Source organism: Populus euphratica, unplaced genomic scaffold, assembly GCF_000495115.2.
Source record: "Populus euphratica unplaced genomic scaffold, PopEup_1.0 scaffold57.1, whole genome shotgun sequence".
Lineage (NCBI taxonomy): Eukaryota > Viridiplantae > Streptophyta > Magnoliopsida > Malpighiales > Salicaceae > Populus > Populus euphratica.
In genome coordinates, this window is record NW_011499919.1 from 809,764 (window position 1) to 833,720 (window position 23,957).

General features: G+C 31.2%; 1 protein-coding gene across 2 annotated transcripts in view; it reads left to right on the top strand.

Annotated features, from left to right (window-relative positions):
- The first annotated feature begins 11,990 nt into the window (after positions 1 to 11,990).
- LOC105134984 (callose synthase 3) overlaps positions 11,991 to 23,957 on the top strand; it is a 15,915-nt gene continuing 3,948 nt past the window's right edge. Inside the window, exons 1-38 of one of the 2 annotated variants that reach the window (XM_011039633.1) lie at positions 11,991 to 12,101; positions 12,206 to 12,251; positions 12,340 to 12,582; positions 12,938 to 13,038; positions 13,773 to 13,897; positions 14,033 to 14,126; positions 14,303 to 14,413; positions 14,505 to 14,621; positions 14,741 to 14,833; positions 15,082 to 15,173; positions 15,560 to 15,686; positions 16,195 to 16,332; positions 16,442 to 16,518; positions 16,645 to 16,738; positions 17,047 to 17,169; positions 17,267 to 17,384; positions 17,822 to 18,159; positions 18,308 to 18,360; positions 18,444 to 18,504; positions 18,619 to 18,700; positions 18,793 to 18,842; positions 18,925 to 19,011; positions 19,466 to 19,600; positions 19,722 to 19,816; positions 19,917 to 20,001; positions 20,072 to 20,232; positions 20,389 to 20,512; positions 20,598 to 20,698; positions 20,813 to 20,945; positions 21,034 to 21,185; positions 21,960 to 22,069; positions 22,180 to 22,305; positions 22,384 to 22,452; positions 22,572 to 22,761; positions 22,844 to 22,997; positions 23,364 to 23,483; positions 23,564 to 23,682; positions 23,770 to 23,853. In XM_011039633.1, the coding sequence (XP_011037935.1) occupies positions 12,354 to 12,582; positions 12,938 to 13,038; positions 13,773 to 13,897; positions 14,033 to 14,126; positions 14,303 to 14,413; positions 14,505 to 14,621; positions 14,741 to 14,833; positions 15,082 to 15,173; positions 15,560 to 15,686; positions 16,195 to 16,332; positions 16,442 to 16,518; positions 16,645 to 16,738; positions 17,047 to 17,169; positions 17,267 to 17,384; positions 17,822 to 18,159; positions 18,308 to 18,360; positions 18,444 to 18,504; positions 18,619 to 18,700; positions 18,793 to 18,842; positions 18,925 to 19,011; positions 19,466 to 19,600; positions 19,722 to 19,816; positions 19,917 to 20,001; positions 20,072 to 20,232; positions 20,389 to 20,512; positions 20,598 to 20,698; positions 20,813 to 20,945; positions 21,034 to 21,185; positions 21,960 to 22,069; positions 22,180 to 22,305; positions 22,384 to 22,452; positions 22,572 to 22,761; positions 22,844 to 22,997; positions 23,364 to 23,483; positions 23,564 to 23,682; positions 23,770 to 23,853 (4,268 nt within the window). In that variant the 5' untranslated portion in view covers positions 11,991 to 12,101; positions 12,206 to 12,251; positions 12,340 to 12,353. The remainder of the gene's footprint in view (positions 12,102 to 12,205; positions 12,252 to 12,339; positions 12,583 to 12,937; positions 13,039 to 13,772; positions 13,898 to 14,032; positions 14,127 to 14,302; positions 14,414 to 14,504; positions 14,622 to 14,740; positions 14,834 to 15,081; positions 15,174 to 15,559; positions 15,687 to 16,194; positions 16,333 to 16,441; positions 16,519 to 16,644; positions 16,739 to 17,046; positions 17,170 to 17,266; positions 17,385 to 17,821; positions 18,160 to 18,307; positions 18,361 to 18,443; positions 18,505 to 18,618; positions 18,701 to 18,792; positions 18,843 to 18,924; positions 19,012 to 19,465; positions 19,601 to 19,721; positions 19,817 to 19,916; positions 20,002 to 20,071; positions 20,233 to 20,388; positions 20,513 to 20,597; positions 20,699 to 20,812; positions 20,946 to 21,033; positions 21,186 to 21,959; positions 22,070 to 22,179; positions 22,306 to 22,383; positions 22,453 to 22,571; positions 22,762 to 22,843; positions 22,998 to 23,363; positions 23,484 to 23,563; positions 23,683 to 23,769; positions 23,854 to 23,957) is intronic. The other variant, XM_011039634.1, reaches the window with a different exon arrangement.

Consider the following 23,957-nt stretch of genomic DNA (forward strand, 5'->3'; position numbering starts at 1 on the left):
CTTCACAGCCAAATTCCACCGCATCTCTTGTTTTTTTTTTTATCAAAATTCAAAACCATAATAGTGTAAAAAAAATATTTTAATTTAATTAATTTAAATTATTAATTGAGATTTTAGGATATAATTTTATATTTTTATTTAATATATTTTTTTAATTAAAAGTTTTTTAAATTTAAAATTTATAAGACCCATATTATCTCATACTTATTTTTTATTGAATAAATAAAGATGATGAGATTTATTATTTGATTATTAAATTTTTAATTAAGTTGTTAAGTAAAATTTTAAAATATAATTTATATTATTATATAAACTTAAAATTAAAATATATTAGAAATGAAAATTAAAATTCAGTCCATTTGCCACCCTCTCTTTCTTTTTGCTTTGAAAATGATTTATGTGTAGAATAATTATATATCCAATTTCTCATGATGTTGCAAGGATCCCGGTCAAGGTTGTTAAAATCACGTTTTAACTCGTAAAATCATACGATTTTACGAGTCAAAACATGCATTACGTGTTGAATTGCTTGAAAAAATCGAAAATGAGTGAAATCGGATAAAATCACGATTTCAGGATCGATTTTGCAATTGTGCAAAAATGATGCACTGAAATAGAATTTCCTCTCGTGGTCCAGCTGTCAAGCGCTTATTGGCTGTGAAGATGCACAATCATGCGACTGTCTTCTTCACTCTTCGGTCTTCACAAATCACAACTCATAAAATACTCTTTCTTCTCTCCAACCGAACAAATCCCTGATCGGCTAATCTCTAATCCTCTTATCTAGTTAACCAACTGGGCACCGGTAACCATAGAAGTAGCGATGACGATTTTTATTCTCCACAAAAGCAGTCACGGTCTAGTGTTCGCTCCTCTTTTTTTCTTAGCGCCCACGGTTGTGGCTTCCTTTTCTGTTTATTGCGATTTTAATAGCAACGATGATCTCCTTAGCAGCTCACGGCTTCGGGCTTCATCTTCAATCTTCATTAATAATAACATGCCGACAACATTCTCCTGTCTTTCCCATCTTCAATAGTAGCAGGTGATATCGGCCCTCTTCACTAGCAGCCGTTCAGTCATCATCATCAACGGCTCATCACCGTAAGTTCATTCTGCCTTCATCATCGTCATTGCAATAGTTGATTTTACCTCTGTAATAGATTTTTATTTTGCCCTGTTAACTGTTAGTCTGTTACCCTGTAATTATTAATTACAATTTTGATTTTGCCCAGTTTTGTAATTTGTATATGTATAATGTTGAATTGAATTGAATTGATTGGGTGAAAATTGAATGAACTAAATAGATCAGGTGAGAAAATTGTTGAATTGAATGTCATAATGCCACAATATATATCTTGATTGAACTAATAGTACTAATCGGGTGAAAATTGAACTGAAAGCTATTAAATTTGACTAAATTGAATACTATTTCAATATTATAGGATTGAATTAATTGGATTGAATTGAATTGAATTAATGGGGCAAGAATTAAACTGAAAAATGTTGAATTTGACTGAATTTAATGTCATTTTAGTATTATAGGACTGAATAAATAGGGTGAAAATTGAACTAAAAATTATTGAATTTAACTTAATTGAATATCATTTCAGTATTATAAGACTGAATTAATTTTTATTTAAAGTATGAATTTTTTGTTAATATATTTTAAAATTCCTTATAATTTTATGATCCGAGTTTGTATTATATTTTTCATGCCGTGTCAAAATCATAATTTTAACAAGCTTGATTCTAGTGTTTGTAATTATAGGAGTTTTTGTTTTCCTATGCATTTTAAAAATATGTTTTATTTGAAAAATTATTAAATTATTTTTTTAGCGTTTTTGTTGATTTTGATATACCAATATTAATAATAAAAAATAAAATTATTTTAATATATTTTAAAACAAAAAAGAATCTATATCATAATATTTTCATTGAATCAAATCTCGGATATTTTACGTGTCTTCTTTCAAACTTTTTACCAGTTACAAAACTCTAGTCTTTTTGAAAGCACTTACCATTTTCTCGTGCAAATAAAATCCATTTCATATCGTAATATTATAAAGAGAGAGTATGTAACAAATTCAAATCTTTTTTCAGATCACAGGTAAAATCCCTGTAAGCTCATGCTAATAAAATCCTCACAGCACTGCTTTCATAATCCATTTCAGGTCAAAAATATTCAAAAACCTAATTGGAAAATTGAAGTTGAAAGTGAAACGATGATGCAGCAATCTAACATCCAACCATTTTATTAAAAATAAAAATGATGCTAATAAATTCATCTAAGGAGTATTTATTTTTACATTTTAGAAATATTTTTTAAAATTAATTATTTTTATATTTTAAGATTGTATCAATATCAAAAATAATTTTATAAAAAAATTAATATATTTTTAAATAAAAAATATTTTAATTTTTTTTACATTTCTTTAAGACAAATGGTGTATTTAGTATTGTATTTCAAAAACATTTAAAAAAATTAAAAAATAAAGGAAGATGATTGATGAGCAAAAGCCATGAAAAGTTTTTGTATTGTCTAACATAAAGGACAGCAATAGAAAGGGGAAAAACAAAGAGAAAAATAAACATGGAGCTTGGAGGGGTCATTTACAATAGGCAACACAGGACAGAAGCAAGACTGAAGAATGACAATTGAAAGATGACAAGCGAGAAAGTTGATGTTCTTTGTGCAATGGAGGTTTTGTAAATTCCATATATGTGTGTGTGTGTGATCAATGTTTCTCCAGAGTTATTACACCCAGCTCATGGACCGGGTTACAACTTGAATGGGTTAATCCAGATTGTTAAACGGTTATTTCAATTATTTTTTTAGTTAAAATAATAGTGTTTTAAAAAAGAAAAGAAAAAATAAACGATTTATTAAATCATTCAATTTCAATCAGATCAATTCTAACCGTTTTATATTTTATGTTTTATTTTTTTATCTTTTCATAATATATTTTGTTCATGTAGCAATTAAGTTGGTGATGAAGTTAAATAAAAGGACTTGAAGAGCCATTTAATTGGGAAAAGGAGGGATTGATTTGAAAAACAAATCAAATTAAGGGATATGGTTTGATCAAATTTAGAAAAGGAGGGATCACGTGGGTAATGTAAACTATGTTATTTTGCGTCTGCAGGCAGGCTTTTCAAGATGTTAACTGTTTCAACTGCCGCCCTCTCACTCTCTTCTTGACCAATTGGCTATTGGCTACTTGGTTTCCAGTACTTTTTTATTTTAATTTTGGACCTTTCTGTGTCTTTTTTCCTTTAGAAAAATGGGTACTTTCTTTTATTTTAGAGTGCAAGACAATGCTATTATTTTTCCTCAATATTTGTACTTAAAAAAAAAAGATTCAGATTCAGATTCGGCACATCAAGTTTTAGTCAAGTGTTAGTCTAGTAGTAAAGAGAATTGGTCAACTTAATCTTATAAAATTTCATTTTAACATGAATTGTTTTTCATATATGTATGTATATATATAGCTTGTAAACTTTTATTGCTTAAAAAAACATTCATCCATCCCCAGCAAAAAAACTTGATTTGGAGTTTGTAGCCAAACAAAATTACTTGTGAAAATAGTATATTTTTTATATCAACACAAATAAAATTATTGAGGAATACTAAAAAAATTAATTATATATTTTTTTAAATCAAATATATTTTAAAATGTATTCAATATCAAAAGTTATCACACTTCTAGAAATCCACTTTTAAGTATAGGTGTATCCAAGAGTGTTTGAAAGTATAATAATAGTTATTTTTTAAAAGTATTTTATTTTAAAAATTCATTAAAAAATATTTTTAATATCATCACATCAAAATAATCTAAAAATATAAAAAATAAATTTAAAATAGAAAATAATTTTTTAAAAAAAAGCACACTTAAAACATAAAAATAAACGGAAATAAAATGAGGTGGATTTGTTGCAACTGGTCACGGACCTGGGGATATTCACGTTCTTTTTTCTAAAACATAAAAGGTGCACCATAAGAAGAACGACTATTCGACTGTCAATGTCGTGCGTGGTCAAGTTCCTAATAATCTCTTCTTTTCCATAAAGAAAGATGCCTGATGGGAAAACGCTAATTTATGCTTGATGGGGAAATGCTAATTTATGCTTGATGGGGAAATGCTAATTTATGCTTGATGGGGAAATGCTAATTTATGCTTGATGGGGAAATGCTAATTTATGCTTGATGGGGAAATGCTAATTCCTTTGGTTTTAGTGGGCACTTTCGTTGTGAAGATAGACTTTTTCGGCATACGAGGACAAGGGAGAAAGTGGAGTCAAGTCTGGATCACGGTGGAGTGGAGGGAATTGCTTCACAGCCAAATTCCACCGCATCTCTTGTTTTTTTTTTTATCAAAATTCAAAACCATAATAGTATAAAAAAAATATTTTAATTCAATTAATTTAAATTATTAATTAAAATTTTAGGATATAATTTATATTTTTATTTAATATATTTTTTTAATTAAAAATTTTTTAAATTTAAAACTTGTACAGATTCATATTATCTCATGCTTATTTTTTATTAAATAAATAAAAATAATGAGATTTATTATTTGATTATTAAATTTTTAATTAAGTTGTTAAGTAAAATTTTAAAATATAATTTATATTATTATATAAACTTAAAATAATATAATTTATATTATTATGTAAGTATAAAATAAAAATATATTAGAAATGAAAATTAAAATTCAATCTCTCATGTCATTTGCCACCCTCTTATTTTTTTTTTTTGAAAATGATTTACGTGTAGAATAATTATATATCCAATTATTGTGTTTTTTTTTTTAAGCTCGTGGCACTTATATCAAGATTAAAAGTTATAATACTTTTATAAATATGGTTAAGTAAAGATAAATATGTCATGTCTTTTAAAGAAATTAGTGGGGAGATTCAAATCTAAAACCTTAAGTTAAATGAAACACGTTTAAATCTTATATTTTATATGAAATATATTAAAAAATAATATATAAAAAGTATTTAGAATACTTCCTTAAAAATATATATTAAAAAATAATATAAATTATATATTTAAAATCTAACTTAATAACTTAAATTTTTAAATTAAAAAGTTTTTTTAATATAAAAAACTCTTCATTTTATCATGCTAATTAGAAACTCATTTCAACTTATGATGTTGGAAGGATTCCAATTAAGGTTGTTAAAATCATGTTTTGACTCATAAAATCGTATGATTTTATAAGTTAAAACATGTATTACGTGTTGAATTGCTTAAAAAATCAAAAATGGTTGAAATTAGGTTGAAATCAAATGAAATCATGATTTCAGGATCGATTTTGCGATTGTGTCAAAATATACACTAAAACAAAATTTCCACCCATGGTCCAGCTGTCGGTCGCTTATTGGTTGTGGAAATGCATAACCACGCGACTGTCTTCTTTACTCTTTAGTCTTCACAAATTATAACTCACAAAATACTCTTTCTTCTTCTCAACCAAACAAATCCCTAATCGACTAATCCCTAACCCCCTTATCAAATTAACCAATCGGGCACCGGTAACCACAAAAGCAGCGACGACGATCTCCATTCTCCATAAAAGCAGTTGCGGTCCAGTCTTCACTCACTCTTTTTTTCCCAGTGCTCGCGGTTGTGGCTTCCTTTTCTGTTTACCGTGATTTTAACAGCGACAACGATCTCCTCAACAGTTCACACCTTCGAGCTTCCTCGTCAATCTTCATTAACAATAGCACACTGCCAACAATCTCCTTTCTTTCCCATTTTCAACAGTAACAGGCGACATCGAGCCTTTTCACCAGCAGCCGTTCAACCATCATCATCAACAGCTCATCACCGCAAGTTCATTTTGCCTTTATCATCATCATTGCAGTAGTTGATTTTGCTCCTATAATAGATTTTTATTTTGCCCTGTTAACTGTTAGTCTGTTACCCTATAATTATTAATTACAACTTTGATTTTGCCTGATTCCGTAATTTGTATATATATAATGTTGAATTGAATTGAATGGAATTGATTAGGTGAAAATTGAATGAACTGAATAGATCAAGTGAGAAAATTGTTGAATTAAATGCCATACTGCCACAGTATATATCTTGACTAAATTAATAGTAATAATAGGGTGAAAATTGGACTGAAAATTGTTGAATTGGACTAAATTGAATACTATTTTAGTATTATAGGATTAAATTAATTGGATTGAATTGAATTAAATTAATAGGGTGAAAATTAGACTGAAAAGTGTTGAATTAGATTGAATTTAATGCCATTTCAATATTATAGGACTAGATCAATTGCACTGGATAAATGAGGTGAAAATTAAACTTATTTCAGTATTATAAGATTGAATTAATTTTTATTTGAAGCATGAATTTTTTATTAATGTATTCTAAAATTTCTTATGACTTTACTATCCAACTTTGTGTTGTATTTTCCGTGCCGTGTCAAAATCATGATTTTAATAAACTTGATCCTAGTGTTTGTAACTACAGGAGTTTTTGTTTTTTTTGTGCATTTTAAAAGTATGTTTTATTTGAAAAATTATTAAATTATTTTTTAGTATTCTTGTTAATTTTAATATACCGATATTAATAATAAAAAATAAAATTATTTTAATATATTTTAAAACAAAAAACAATCTATATCATAATATTTAATATACATCCATTGAATCAAATCTCGGATATTTTACGTGTCTTCTTTCAAGCTTTTTACTAATTACAAAACTCTAGTCTTTTTAAAAGCACTTACCATTTTCTCGTGCAAATAAAATTCCTTGGTGGTTGGTTGTTGGGACAACTCTCCTTTCTTCGAATCGAACCTTTCTTCGAACTTTGGTTTGAGTTCCAGTAAAAATGGAGCTGGAGGGTTGTTTTTTTCATATCTCTATTGGGTCTTTTTTATGCGGTATGTCTGTCACCCCGTAGTGTCTTATCTGTTTATTGGGTTTGCAGGATGTTCAGTGGGCCGTGAGATTAGTCGTGATGCGCGTAAGCTGGTTCCGACACCCACATTAATAAAAAAAGAAAAAATCCATTTCATATCTGGGTTTGCAGGATGTTCAGTGAGCCGTGGGATTAGTCGTGATGTGCGTAAGCTGGTTCCAACACTCACATTAATAAAAAAAGAAAAAATCCATTTCATATCGTAATATTATAAAGAGAGGGTATATAACAAATTCAAATCTTTTTTCAGGTCAGGTAAAATCCCTGTAAGCTCATGCTAATAAAATCCTCACAGCACTGCTTTCATAATCCATTTCAGGTCAAAAATATTCAAAAACCTAATTGGAAAATCGAAGTTGAAAATGAAACGATGATGCAGCAATCTAGCATCCAACCATTTTATTAAAAATTCTAATAAATTCATCTAAGGAGTATTTATTTTTACATTTTAGAAATATTTTTATAAAATTTAAATATTTTTTTAAATTAATTATTTTTATATTTTAAAATTGTATCAGTGTCAAAAATAATTTTATAAAAAATTAATATATTTTCAAATAAAAAATATTTTAAATTTTTTTTACATTTCTTTAAGACAAATGGTGTATTTAGTATTGTATTTCAAATATATTTTTAAAAAAATTAAAAATTAAATTTTTTTATTTTAAATTAATATTTTTAAATTATTTTGATCTACCAATATAAAAAATAATTTCTTAAAAATAAAAATTTATTTTAATATATTTTAAAAAACAATTACTATCTTATTTTGGCACAGCAACATGTTTTAAAAACATTGACCATCAAAGTTTATTTGAATGTTGCTAAGATCGATGCCTTGTACGAAGACAAATTGCTGATTAAACAATGTTTGCCATTACTCTAACCTATACAAATCTTTGATGCTATGAAATCTAGCTAATGCCAAAAGAGTCCGTACTACAGCTCAGCACATGGACATATCACTGCAGGTTATATGCATATCCGGCTACGCTTGCACATTTAATATCTTTTATTGAAAAACAAAATATTTTTTTTTATTGATCCATGATTTAAATTAACCATTCTATTATATTGAAGAAGATCAAATCATGTCACCGAGGTGAAAACAAGAGATGAGTGCTTAGATTTATAGAGCTGTCTCAAGTTTCAATCATCTTTTATTATATGAAAATGTTTTTTTTGGAGAAGGAGGTAAAGTCGAGAGCAAAGTTAAGCTAGGTATGAGATGATTTATTTATTTATTTATTATTTTATATAGACGATGATATATATAATTTTTAGAATTAATATATAGACGATGATATATATAATTTTTAGAATTAATTTTTTTTTTATTTTTTATTATTTTTTTAGATTAACGTGGGTGTCCGGGCCAGCTTGCGCGCACCACGACTAATCCCACGGGTCCTGAAGTTAACGACCATGTAAGCCTTCAGTGGCCATTATATGAGCAACCAAGGACTCGAACCTGAGACCACATAGGGAGCAAACCCCTTGATCTCAAATTCTTACCACTTGACCACCACCTAGATGGTTAATTTTTAGAATTAATTTATTAGTTAATGTCTAGTTGTTGTTTCAAGATAAAAAGATAAGATATAGATATATAAAGAGTCTTATTTGAGTTTATGTTTTAAAAACATAGAAATTTACTCAAAAATTACGAAAAAAAACTATCACCTGAACAGATTTATTTTATATCACTGTTTTTATTTATTTTGTATTTATTGTTTTTATTTTAGAATATTGACCAGGCACAAAAGCAAAAATGAGAGGTAAGTACATGGATTTGCGGAATAAGGTGAAGTTTCAATCATCTTTATTCCATGGAAGTACTTTTTGGAAAATAAGGCAAAGTTGAAAGCAAAATGGAATGGACCAGGCCAAGCTACGTATTAAATTAAACCAATATGAAATGTTTATTTATTTATATTTTTATTAGGACAATGCTATGTGTAATATTTAGATCTACTCTACTTGTTAAGGTTGGATAGGTTAAATCAAGTCAATACATAATAATTTATTTTTATATTTTATAAAAATAAAATCCTAGTTAAATTATTGATCAATTTAAGTTTTTAATTAAATTATATCAAATTAATTCTTATTTTAACTTTCTTGAAACTCAGCCCGCCTTAACTCCTGCATCATGAATCATCCCTCCGGATTCGTTCAAGTTTTAAAAAACGACTTGATGTCTTGTAATTTTAACATGGGTCTGAAAATATAATTGTAATTATTTTTTAAAATATATTTTATTTAAAAAAATATATTAATAATATTTTTTTTATTTTTAAAAATTATTTTTAAGGTTAGAATATTAAAATAATTTAAAAATATTAAAAATATATTAATTTAAAATAAAAAATAAAATTTAAATTTAAATTTTTTAAAAATATTTTTATAAAACACTCCCAAACAAACAAGGAATCTCGGCGAGGAAAACCATTTAGAAAGCATTAGAAAGCATGTGTGTTTTTGTGCGCGCACTCTTATCGATGTAAGACATGAGAACATGCACTGGTTTAATAGAGATCTTCGTTTAATTCTACGTGTTGTTAACAATTCATTACTTAATTTTAAATATCTCGTGGGTTTTTGAAGGACGTGAATGAGTTTTTGATAAAATAATATTAATTAAATATTAAAAATTCAAGTTTATCTTGCTCTGCCACATAGAAGATAATATTTTAAGAAAAACAAATAAATAAGTGGAAAAAAAAGAGTTAAATTGTAAGGCGCACGGAAGACCAGGGCCATGTGAAAAATAAAATACGAAAAATTGAACGTGTACTTTGTCCCTTTGAAGAACCCACCTCTATGCTATTTAAATAAATATAGCATGGTTTTTCTAATGTGCAATTGAAATTTTAATAAGTAAAGGTTTTTTTTTTTCCATATATCATGTAAGAATAGTTTAGAATAATTGGAATTACCCATTTTTACTGGTAAACACAGTTAAAAAATCCTGTAGATTTTAAGTATAACATGTTTGTTTTTTATTTTAAAAATGTTTTAAAATTATTATTATTTTATAATATATATATGACGACTATACCAAACGGTATCTATAAAGACTATCCATCCATCCCCTCAGTGTCCTGTTGTCTCCATCTTTGAATAGTGGACCCCTGGGTAGTGGCAGCGACTTCGTGGGTCCCACTAAAAGGAAAAAGCATGGCTGGAATTTCGGACAGTACAAACCGACTTTCATCTCTCATCCCTGGAGGATTATTAATCACCATAAAGTCTTAATTACCCTTCAATTTTCCTTGGTTTCCTAGTATGCCCCCCTGTTTTCTTAATTGTTTGTTAATTTACTAATGCTGCCCCTGTTATTGATGGCTGTTACTTAATCATGATTTCAGAACGTATTTGAATAAAAAAATTAAAATGAAGGTATTTTAATAAAAAAATTTATAAAAAATAAAAACTTAACAGGATGATGATTGATTTTTACCGGTTTATGCTATAGTCAATTTAGTAATCCATTGTTTTTTTTTTAATTCGGATTATTTTGGATTAACCTCATATTTAGTTTTTAAAATTCTTTTTAAAAGTATAATAGCTTTTTTTATGTGTTATTTAAAAATTTGTTTATCTTGAAAAAACAATAATTTTATTTTTTATATTTTTAATATATTAATATAAAAAATATTATTTTAATATATTTTTAATTAAAAAACTTGTGAAAAATATCATAGATCATGTTATAATTTGGGTTAGATGTAATAAATGAATGTGGTGAGGTTATGATGGTCCGTTGAAGTTTTACAAAACGGCTACTTTCCACTCCATATTCCAGTTTTAGATCATTAAGAATCTTGCCTCCTTTTGAATTTTGAACAACTTTCCTGGAATGCCCATGTTTTGCAACCTTTCTTTTTTCACGGTAGGCCCCACTCCACTTTAGGTGCTTTTGCTTTGCCTGGACAAAAATATCCCCTCTGTACAAGGATATTACCATTTAAAAAAATATCACAATTCAAATAAAATATCTATTAACTCATTAACGTACTGACACAATAATATTTGTTATTGTGATCTAAAATAAACTTCTAATATCAAAATCACAGTTTATTAATATATTATAAATGTATTGATTAGAGTAAAGTATTACATCCATTTGCATTTTTTCATATTTTTATTTTAAAACCAAGAGAATAGCATTATTATAGTTTTGTTTAAATATAAGATAAAAATTCTTAAGAAAAACTTAGCAATACGTGTAGAAGCACGTAAATCTACTTATTGTCCTATTTATTAACAATATAGTAGGCAAATAAAAGAAGCAAACATGTTTTAAAAATCATTTTTTCACTCTACAAAATATTACTAACGTTGCTGCAGTCAATATAATAATAGTAAAAAGGAGTTATACATATTTAATTCTATTTACCTTAAAAAATTAGAATATAAATACAATTATTTTTCCAACTTCTTATATAATATTATTACCCCATCACATTTGTACTTTTATTCTTTAAATTTAATGCTATTCATATAAATTTAATTATTTTTTAAATTAATATAAATATTCAAACTAGTTTACATATATATTAATTAATTCCACGGTTCCAAAATCAATAATTATATAAATTTTTAATAATTTTTAAATTTATAAAACTCTAATAAAATAAATTTAATTATTACTTAATATTTAACCAATCTTTATTTTTAATTGTAAAGGCACATGACACATAAATGAATAACAATTTATCTTACAAAAAAATTAAAATAATTTTAATTTTTTATATTAATTTAAAAATCATTATAATTTCACTAAAGTATAAATTTTTATTTTTTTTTCTCGTTAACTTATTATAATTATAATCATAATTTTCTACATTTACGATTAAAAAAAGAGAGGTTAATAATTGTTTTAAAAAACTATCAGCTAAAAAGAACGCAATGGCAATATCGTAATAACCTAATACATTAACCCCGTTTATCATCACAAACCTCAAGAATCTCACCGGTAAGAACAACGGTAACTCTGTTTTACCTCTTTATTTTACTAACCCTCCTTCTTCCCCACTCAGCTCCCTCACTAAAAAACCACTACATTAGCTCCCGTTCTTGCTAAGAAGCTTACACTTGCAGCATCTCTCTCTCTCTCTCTAAAACCTTCTACGTTCTCTCTTAGGGTTTCCCTGTAAGCTTCTCATCCTTCACACTGCAAAAATACATTATTATTTTTATTTATTTTATTTGTCATAATAATGTACTTATATATATATATTTTGTTCTTTTTCACAGATATGTAAGACTCATAAGCCATTTCTCACTTCTCTTAGTTCTTCTGGTAAATCTCTTTCCTTTTTTATATTTATCTACTTTTGTTTCTTTTTTTAGATTTTTATTATTTATTTATTTTGTTGTTTTGGATTTAGAAGGAAAGAGATAGATGTCGTCGACGTCGAGAGGAGGAGGAATGGGGATGGATGAGGCGGCTGGGGGGACGGGAGCGACACCAACGCAGACGCAACGGAAGATAACGAGGACGCAGACAGCGGGGAATCTTGGAGAGTCGATATTTGATAGTGAAGTAGTGCCTTCTTCACTTTTTGAGATCGCGCCGATTCTCCGTGTTGCTAATGAAGTTGAATCTAGCAATCCTAGAGTTGCTTATCTTTGTAAGTTTTTTTTAATAAAGTTTTTGTTTTTGGGAAATTAAGGCATGTGTTTTTAGTTTTTTAATGCAATGTAGGCTTGATTTATAGCGTTTCTAAGCATAAAGATTATTTTTTTATCTTTGCTTTTCGAAGTAAAAATAAAGTTTTGTTTTTTTGTGATTTTTTTGCTTTGTTTTTTGGAATGTAAAGTTTCTTTTTTTAGTTTTTATGCAATGCAGGGTTGATTTATAGTGTTTTCAAGTATAAAGACTTGCTGTTTTTGTTTTTTGAAATGTTTTCTTATCTTTGACTTCAGTTAGTAAAAGATATGGTCTTTGTTATATGCATATCTGATTGTAATGTTCTTTTAATGTAGGTCGATTTTATGCCTTTGAGAAAGCGCATAGGTTGGATCCTACTTCTAGTGGAAGAGGTGTTCGTCAATTTAAAACTGCACTTCTTCAACGTCTCGAAAGGGTAAGAGTCATCATTTGTTCTTCGCTAGAATAAAGTTTTAAGATGTGGCATTTGTGTCCTGGTATTTCTAGATTTACAATGTTGATCAGTTAGCTGTCGAGGGTAATCATTTATAATGATGAACCGTGGTCTGCATGGAGTTAAGAAATGAATGACTCTGACAACAGCTTATTATTTGTTTCAAAGTTTAAGCGTATTTGTTAGGTCAGTGTGATCAATTACAGTGGAGAAAATATCTGAGGATCTCTTGGAGGGGGCAGAGAGAGACTCTGGAATGGGCATCTCAAGTGATACATTGAATGCTTAATTGATCTTCTGGGAATCAGTGTTCAATCATGACAGTTATAAATCATGAGTGACATCATTTCCATCAGAGTTACACCAGAACATTCTTCAGTTCCCTAGGTAGGGAGAGGAGAGTGTATTCTGTAGTTTTCTCTGACGTATTCTAGGTTAAAAATGCTTAATTTATGAGTTTGGCGGGTGTGTTGAAGGCACTGATTGCTGATGTAAAAAAGTTAGAAAGAGTGGCATGCAAGTACCAGAAGAATAACCAATGTTAATTTGTAATATTGTATAAAAAACATCTTTTTTCCTTTAGGAAACTTTGTGGCAGTTCTAGTGTTCAATTATTTCTTCTATGCAATTCAGTTATGCATTTGGTTTTTTTATTGTTCATGCTATTGTTGTTGGTCTTGGCTTTTATGCAAAAAAGCTCCGCTCACATTTTTCAGGAGAATGATCCAACCTTGATGGGAAGGGTTAAAAAAAGCGATGCACGAGAAATGCAGAGTTTTTATCAGCATTACTACAAAAAATACATCCAAGCATTGCATAATGCTGCTGATAAAGCTGACCGGTAAGTTCTTTTAAATGAGAGAGTGAAATAAATTCTTTGAAGCTATTTCTTATAACAAGTTTCTTTAGATCAAATGCTTTTAAAGTTGCTGCTCTTGTTACTGTATTTAACTGACTGTATTCTGGTTAAATGCAGCGCCCAGCTTACCAAGGCATACCAGACTGCTAATGTGCTCTTTGAGGTTTTGAAGGCTGTTAATACAACACAAGCTATTGAAGTTGATCGTGAGGTGAAACCATGTGACATCTATAATCACCTGTCTAGTTGCTTTATTGTGTGAACGTGCATTCTGACAGTATCTGTTAATGCAAGTTCTATCTGCTAAATTAAGTTAAGAACTTTAATTTTTTGGGGTCTGTTATTAGCACATAAATGATCTGTATCATTGCATCAAATATTTTACAGATTTTAGAAGCTCAAGATAAAGTTGCAGAAAAAACTCAGATCTATCTGCCTTACAATATCCTGCCACTTGATCCAGATAGTGCAAATCAAGCTATTATGAGATATCCTGAGGTATCTTCCCTATATGTTCTTTCTCTTTTTACCTACAATTTAGCTGTTTCTCTTTGACCACTTGCCATGTTTATATTTTGTTGGCACACAGATCCAAGCTGCTGTTGTTGCTCTGCGTAACACAAGAGGTCTTCCATGGCCCAAGGATTACAAGAAGAAAAATGACGAAGATGTTTTGGATTGGCTTCAGGCAATGTTTGGGTTTCAGGTAAAATAAATTGAGAAGGATTATTTTCTTTTCGGCATCTGGCTCTTGCAATTTTATAGTGTTATGAAACTGTTATAGCTGAATATAATTCAAACAAATACCATTTATTAACTCCGCAGAAGGATAGTGTGGCAAATCAAAGAGAGCACTTAATCTTATTACTTGCTAATGTGCACATACGGCAATTTCCCAAGCCTGACCAACAACCAAAGGTTTGTTTTCTGACTCGAATTTTTTTTTATTCTATAAATAGTGACTGGTAAAGGTTAAGGTTACATCACCCTTTTTTAGCCAGAAAAGTATACTGGGCTTTGGGCCCATGTCTCTATAATTTCTACCGTAAACCAATTATATGTGCAGATGATATCCTTTTCTTCTTTGTTCCTCTTTTCTTTCTATTTGCTTGCAGTCGTGTTTGTGTAACAAAATCTGAATAACCCTGTGTATTTTTCTTTCTTAGTTGGATGAGCGTGCATTGACTGAAGTGATGAAGAAACTTTTTAAGAACTACAAAAAATGGTGCAAGTACTTGGATAGAAAAAGTAGCCTTTGGTGAGCACCCAGTTCCTTGTGAATGATATGATAATTTTTCAATAGCTGACTGGACTCCGGTCTAGGATTGATAAGATGGTGTTTGCATTTCATCTTCCAGCTGGTTAAATCTTTTAAGGAATGTGCTTAATTGAACTGCTTCAGAAAATTACATAAAAGATTGAGCTGCTAGCAATTTATATATATTCTAACTACAAAATTGACATCAATATGATTTTATTGACATGGAAATAAGTAGTGCAGATACATCATGCATTGAACTTTTTTGGTTCCTTAGTTGTGGGATGCAAAAAAACAGGGAGGGGGGAGGGGAAAGTTATGGAAGAAAGGGATTGTAAATTTCCATCCTATGCTTATATATTAATGGATTTACTCTGAATTTGCAGGTTACCAACCATACAGCAGGAGGTGCAACAGCGTAAATTATTATACATGGGTCTGTATCTTTTGATATGGGGGGAAGCTGCAAACCTGAGATTCATGCCAGAATGCATTTGCTATATTTATCATCATGTATGTTTTAAGATAGTGTCATTTTTATCTCATTGCTTTTGTTTGACTTTACATTGGTGGGAAACTGGAAATATGGTTTTATATTTTTGTCTTCCATCATCTTTAACCCCATCAGATAAAGCATCTGGTTCTGAGAAATTCTGGATAAGTTCAGTGACCCTAGTAGAAATAGTGCAGAGGAGAGAATGAGTCTATTTATGGTATCAACCTGTATATACCCAAATAGAATAGATGGATCTTGTCTCATGGTAACTCATCCATTGCTCTGCCTGCCTTGTATCTTTGGGGCAGGGACACTAACAATAGTTCCAAACTGGCTTTTGCTCATATGTGGACACACCAAATGAGTGCACAACAATCTTTTGAACTATTTGTGCCATCACCCTCATTTCAGAGTTTTTATGCCTTGCAATTTCACTTTAGATCTGCAAATATGTATTTTCATCGACTTGGGCTTGTTCTTTGACTGTTAAGTGTAATTGATGCTAAATTATTTTGCTATTTGTAGATGGCATTTGAGTTATATGGCATGCTAGCTGGAAATGTCAGTCCTATGACAGGAGAAAATGTAAAGCCAGCCTATGGAGGTGAAGAAGAGGCTTTCTTGACTAAAGTTGTTGCTCCTATCTACAACATGATCGCAAAGGTGCTGAATGCAATAATTGTCCTTTTTTCTTATGTAGTCTAATTAATTTGAGTGATGTATTTTCTTTTTGGTTAAATTCATCTATCATCATCATTGCACCACTTGACAGGAAGCTGAAAGGAGTAAAAAAGGGAAGTCAAAGCATTCTCAATGGAGGAACTACGACGATTTAAATGAGTACTTCTGGTATTGGTCCTGGTTTCCTACTGTTCCTTTGAGATGTCTATGTATGTCTTTCTTCAAAATTTCTACTGATCAGATTACCTATGCATGATTTCTAAAAAAATAAACTTGCCCATTCATCATTTGCAGGTCAGTTGATTGTTTCCGCTTAGGCTGGCCCATGCGTGCAGATGCTGATTTCTTTTGCCTGTCTTCTGATCATCACCATTTTGAAAAAAATGGGGTAAGCAATAACCACTAAAAAAATTTCTCTTGGTTTTCTTTCCCCTTTCCTAGTGTCAATAGCCTAATAATTATATATGACATTGTTTCATAGCAATTCACACATGGCTTGTACATACTGAGATTACTGGACCTGTGTTATGACTGAATGCTCCTATCTAATTGAGGGAGTCTTGTTTATCATATGCTTCCCACACTGGAAGTAAATGGAATGGCAGTTGCATTCCTCTTGCCTGGTTTCTTTATTTGGGTTTTTATACTGTGTAAGGGACATTGTGTTAATTTGTGTTAAACTGTTATGATATTCAGGATAATAAACCAGCGTATAGAGATCGATGGGTAGGAAAAGTTAATTTCGTGGAGATACGATCATTCTTGCATGTCTTTAGAAGCTTTGATCGAATGTGGAGTTTTTTTATCCTGTGCTTACAGGTACATTTTTTTATCATTTCATGCATCTGATTTGCTTTAAATTTATTTTATAACTTCGGCTATGCTGATATGGTGCTGATGCTGTCGGATTTTGAAGGCTATGATTACAGTTGCTTGGCATGGTTCGGGGCAACCAAGTGTTATCTTTAGCGGTGATGTATTTAAGAAAGTATTGAGTGTCTTCATTACTGCTGCAATATTAAAGCTTGGGCAAGGTAATAAAGAGTGCAGCATACTTCAATCTGTTGTCCTCAGTTACTAGTATCTTTTATTTGTTCTTCCATAAGTACAGTGTTGTATCATTTTAAAATGTTATACAAATGTCAATAAAGTTCAACTAGGCAATGGATAGGCTAGCCTATATGCCTACGCACAAAACAAATTGTAATGGCTTTAATTACTTTTAATTTTTATTGGTTCTTAACTCTGTCTAATTACCTTTGTCTGTGTTTTCTTGCTGTTTACACGAGTTCAAATTATTTACTTTCTGAACATTCCCAACTTGATGTTTTGTTTATGGAATGAATAATGCAACATGCATCATGCTTTCCAAGGAAGTTCATTTTTTCAAGCTATACCTATTTATCATGCCATGTTTGCTGGATTTGTAAGAAGAGGAAGGTATGTGACAAATCTCTGCTAACTGATGCAGCTATCCTTGATGTCATTCTTAATTGGAAGGCACGACAAATAATGTCATTCCATGTCAAGTTGAGATTTATTCTGAAGGTTGTTTCAGCTGCTGCATGGGTGGTTGTTTTACCAGTAACTTATGCTTACACTTGGAATGAGAATCCCCCAGGATTTGCTCAAACCATCAAAGGTTGGTTTGGCAACAGTTCAAGCTCGTCTTCCTTGTTTGTATTGGCTGTAGTTATCTACTTGGCACCAAATATGCTGGCAGCAGTATTGTTTCTTTTTCCCTTCATACGTCGATTCCTTGAGAGGTCCAACTATAGGATCGTGATGCTTATGATGTGGTGGTCACAGGTATAAAGAAACATTTTTGGCCACTTTCTTCATCCTTTTGTTACTTCCAATGGTTATGCATGGCAACTGCTGTCCATATTTTATCTATTATTCATATAAATTTTAATCTTACTTAACAAGATTCATGCCTGCATTTGACACATTACAGCCTCGGCTCTATGTTGGGAGGGGAATGCATGAGAGTACAATTTCTCTCTTCAAGTAAGGATCATTGTTTGAAAAATAAATCACAGTACAACATTAAATTTGCAATTTTTTGACTGTTGCCTTTATTAAATATTCAGGTATACAATGTTTTGGGTTCTTCTTATTATAACAAAGTTGACATTTAGTTACTATATAGAGGTGTGTCTTTCTTTCATTTTCTTAGGTCTCCCATTGCTTATTGAATCTTGACCTGCCATGTTAGTTGGAAATTCAATCCTTTTTTCCTGCTAACTGTATTTGTTTTGGTTGCAGATAAGGCCTCTAGTTGTTCCAACAAAAGCCATAATGAGTGTTCATATAACTACTTTCCAATGGCATGAATTCTTTCCACGAGGTAATAGACTTGAAGACATTAGTAGTATCAGATTGTGGTGCACTTTTATTTCTTTTTTGAAGAAAATTCATGGCCTACCTGTTTACTTGCAGCAAAGAACAATATTGGTGTTGTGATTGCACTCTGGGCTCCAATTATTCTTGTACGAGTTGTTGCTGTTAATGTATAAATTCTCATCTGATTCTATTTCAACTGAAAGCGATCTAATATACCAAATTTTGTAGGTATATTTTATGGATTCCCAGATTTGGTATGCCATATTTTCCACCTTCTTTGGAGGTATTTATGGTGCATTTCGACGGCTTGGAGAGGTTAGCAATATCTTTTTCTTTATTCTCTTGATGATACACTGCAATGAAAAAGATCCAGCTATGTTTAAATGCTTATTTTCCCAATCGATTATAATTAAGAACCTGTTAGCAATATCTTTTTCTTTATTCTCTTGATAATACACTACAATGAAGATCATCTAGCTTTGTTTACATGCTTATTTTCCCAATCAATTATAATTAAGAACCTTTTAGTAAATCTTAGTGCTGAATATATTCCTGGATGTCAATCATGTTGGTTATCTTCCTTATTTATTCATGCAGGGTAGTACCCTTTTGCTTAGAGAATATAATGATCTGGTTTTCTTTTATGCTTTGTAACTTGAAGAACTAGTGCGGTTGCCTTTTTTATGCTTTCCATTTTGGATATCTTTCAAACCAATTGACATCTTGGTATTTGAGTTGTTTGGTCTGTAACTTATTTTGTTTATTCCAGATTCGAACATTGGGAATGCTTAGATCTCGTTTCCAATCATTGCCTGGTGCTTTCAATGACTGTTTAATTCCAGGGGATAAGAGTGAGCCAAAGAAGAAAGGCTTTAAGGCAACCCTGTCTCGCAAATTTGCTGAGGTTAGACTTGACTGTTGGTATTTTTTGGGTAAAAAATTGGTGACCTTGGTAAATTTTGTAATGCAATCATTACAGAAAGTAGTCCTTATCTGGAGTTACCAATCTGGGGTTCTTAATGTAGATCCCATCTAATAAAGAAAAGGAGGCAGCAAGATTTGCTCAGTTGTGGAATAAAATCATCAGTAGTTTCAGAGAAGAAGACCTTATAAGCAATAAGTAAGGATGCTACTATGAAGAATTGTGTCTTTTCTAGTTTCTTTAGAGCTCTTTCATTCTTGCTATTACATTTTACTTGAACTGTATGTCTCATTTTCAGGGAGATGGACTTATTGCTTGTTCCATATTGGGCTGACCGCGATTTGGACCTCATACAGTGGCCTCCATTTCTGCTGGCTAGCAAGGTTTCTTTCAGCACTTTATTGTGAATTGGTGAAATCTTCATGTGATGATATTAACTGTGTCTCCTTTTAGATCCCAATAGCATTAGACATGGCTAAGGACAGTAACGGTAAGGATAAGGAGCTGAAAAAGAGAATTGAGGCTGACAACTACATGTCTTGTGCTGTTCGTGAATGCTATGCTTCTTTCAAGAACATCATAATGTTTTTGGTTCAAGGGAAACGTGAGAAAGAGTGAGTTCTATTACATTGCAGATGGTTTAGAAAATTTTAGATGAAAATCCAAAAGGATATATGCTTTCAACCCTCTATGCCACTATTTACTTTCACTAGGATTTGACCTTTAGTAACTTTGACCATTTTGTTGATGTGCTCATGATTATTTTTCAGTGTGATCGATTTCATATTCTCTGAAGTTAACAAACACATAGACGAAGGTGATCTGATAAGTGAATACAAAATGAGTGCTCTTCCTTTCCTCTATGATCACTTTGTGAAGCTTATCAAATACTTGGTAATATTCCACATCCTTTCTAGAGCAAAGTGCTGATACAACTATGATAATGAGAAGCCCTAACCTGTGTTTTTGGAATTTGCAGCTGGCTAATAAACCGGAGGACAGGGATCAAGTTGTGATTCTCTTCCAGGACATGCTGGAGGTTGTGACAAGAGACATAATGATGGAGGATCATATATCCAAGTGCGACATATTTGTAATTGGTCTTTTCAAGCATATTTGCATCTGACATCACATTGCTATGTCTTTTTACATGTTAGCATCCAAGTTTATAATTTATTGTTTTTCCCTTTAAAGTCTGGTGGATTCTATCCATGGCGGATCTGGACATGAGGGAATGACTCTCCATGAACAACAATATCAGTTATTTGCATCTTATGGAGCTATCAAGTTTCCAATTGAACCAGTCACAGAAGCATGGAAAGAGAAGGTTTGTTTTGTGAATAGAATTTTATTAACCAATATGAAATTGGATAAGCATGCTAATTTAAATTGCTCTTCTTCACCTGTATTTGCAGATCAAGAGGCTTTTTCTTTTGCTTACCACAAAAGAATCCGCAATGGATGTACCATCCAACTTAGAAGCTAGGAGGCGTATATCTTTCTTCTCAAACTCACTGTTTATGGACATGCCTACTGCACCTAAAGTTCGCAATATGCTTTCTTTCTCGTAAGGCTTGTTCAATGCCATCATGATTGTGGCTTCATCTTTTACTATCTTTCAACTGATAGTCTCCAGGACACAAAACTAAATTAGATATTGCTTCCCACTCCAATCTCTATTAATTAAATGCAATCATCAATGAGTCCATCTTTCCTCAAGTACATCTATATAATTTGCATAGTTATAAGACCTAGCCTAATCCAAGGCCCGGCGGGTTGGTTGGGTCAGTCTTGCTCAATCCAAAACAGCATTGTTTCAAGATCTAAAAACAATTTAAAGCGAGTTGTTTTGGAATTTTTTAAAGCCAAGCATGGTTTTTTGACTGAGTAAGCTCCGAGCCTGGTTTGACATGAAACCCAGGTTGGGTTTTATAACTATAATAATCTGGCTAGAGTGTAACTAGGATAGTATTACGCAGAAAATAAAAGGTGAAAAGGATACGGTACTAGTCTAAATTGAAGGTTTGACAAAAATGCCAAAACTTTTGTCAGATGATTTGTGCGCCTCATACATTTTATCCATATGATATAGCATATGTTTCTTTAAGTGATGTTCGATTGTTTTGTAAGGTTGGACAAAGATGCCAAAACTTTTGTCAGATGATTTGCATGCCTCGTACATTTTATCCATATGATATAGTATATGTTTCTTTAAGTGATGTTCTATTGTTTTGTTGAAACTTTTGCACTGAAAACAATGATAGTAAAATAATAGACATACTTTGTTGTTAACTAATATGCAGAACTAAACCTTTTCTTAATGTGGTAATTTATCTTGCAGTGTTTTAACTCCTTACTATACAGAGGATGTGCTTTTCTCCTTGCTTGATTTGGAAGTGCCAAATGAAGATGGTGTTTCCATCCTCTTTTACTTGCAAAAGATCTTTCCAGGTTTCTTTCTTTCTTTTCAATTTGGTGCCGTACCAAATTCCTGATCTATTTCTCTTTGTTTTGACCATAAATCTTCCATTGATACCTGATAGACTTAGAATAATGGACAGATGAGTGGAACAACTTCCTTGAACGAGTGGACTGCAGCAGTGAAGAAGAACTCAAAAGAAGAGACAACTTGGATGAAGAACTTCGTTTATGGGCATCATACAGAGGGCAAACTTTGACTAGAACGGGTATTCACTCAGTTCCTCTTTCTCTTTTCCTGTTTTATTCATTAATTTCTCGTTTGACTATAGCATTACTACTGGCAGTGAGAGGTATGATGTACTATCGGCATGCTTTGGAGCTTCAGGCATTCCTTGATATGGCCGGAGATGAAGGTGACTGCTCTCTTTAAACTTTTGGATTCATCAATTATTTAGTGTTTTGTATGTTTAATATGTTATACTTTAAACGTAAACATAATTTTTCATTCTTGTCCTGTTATTACACTTCTCAGATTTGATGGAGGGCTACAAGGCTATTGAATTGAGTACTGATGATCAGTCAAAGGGGGGAAGGTCACTGTTGGCACAGTGTCAGGCAGTTGCTGATATGAAATTTACGTATGTAGTATCATGCCAGCAATATGGGATTCACAAGCGGTCCGGTGATCCTCGTGCACAGGATATTTTGAGGCTCATGACAACGTAAGTATTAGGTTTGTTTAGCCTTTTTGTCAAGCTTCTGATTTCAATTTTTTAAACTTGCTCATATGTTTCCATCTGGTAGATATCCATCTCTCCGTGTGGCATACATCGATGAGGTTGAAGAAACTAATCCAGACAGATCCAAGGTCATCCAAAAAGTTTACTATTCATCTCTAGTGAAGGCAGCCTTACCTAAGTCCATTGATTCCTCTGAGCCAGTGCAAAACTTGGACCAGGTAAAGCCAACTATTTTGCAAGTCAGGCATTTCTTAAGAAATTAGGTATTGGTTCCGATTACATTGTAGCAGTTATCAACAAAAGGTATCATAACTCTTCTTCTAAAGAATGATGTTATAAATTTGAGATGAATCTGATATCTTGAAGAATTGAGTAACCCAGGCAAACTTTCCTCAAGAAAGTGGATTTTCCTTGTTTCATGATACTTTTTCTGGAAAGCAGATAGCACGAGTGCACCTTAGTTTCCTAGTGAGCAAAAGAGTTTTTTTTTCTAAAAAAAAGGGAAAAAGTAAACTTGGGCAATTTCTTTATCAATTTCTGATATTACAATACTTCCATTGGATTGTCTTGCTGTCCAATTGCAGGTCATTTATCGAATAAAACTTCCAGGACCAGCCATCTTGGGTGAAGGAAAACCAGAAAACCAAAACCATGCTATTATCTTCACACGTGGAGAAGGCTTGCAAACAATTGATATGAACCAGGTATGATAAAATTGAAATCCAAATAAACATTATCATTAACTTCAGCTGTTGTGCATTGTTTGATGTTTTCACTTCTATAGGATAACTACATGGAAGAAGCCTTGAAAATGAGGAATTTGCTGCAAGAATTTCTTAAAAAGCCTGATGGTGTGAGGAATCCTTCGATACTTGGGCTTAGAGAGCATATATTTACTGGAAGGTGTGTTATTCTTTGTGTATGCTACTTTCTCCAGATGTATTTTACTGTGATTATGATCACTGAATTTTCTTTCATTTCTTGGTGCAGTGTTTCATCTCTTGCATGGTTTATGTCAAATCAGGAAACGAGTTTTGTGACTATCGGTCAGAGGCTATTGGCCAACCCTCTTAAGTAAGTTATAAATGCTTGAAGTAACTGTACTCCAAAAACTTTCAGTTTCCTGTTCTTGATTTTTTTTTTTTTTTTTGGGGGGGGGGTTTGGAAAAGTGGCAAGG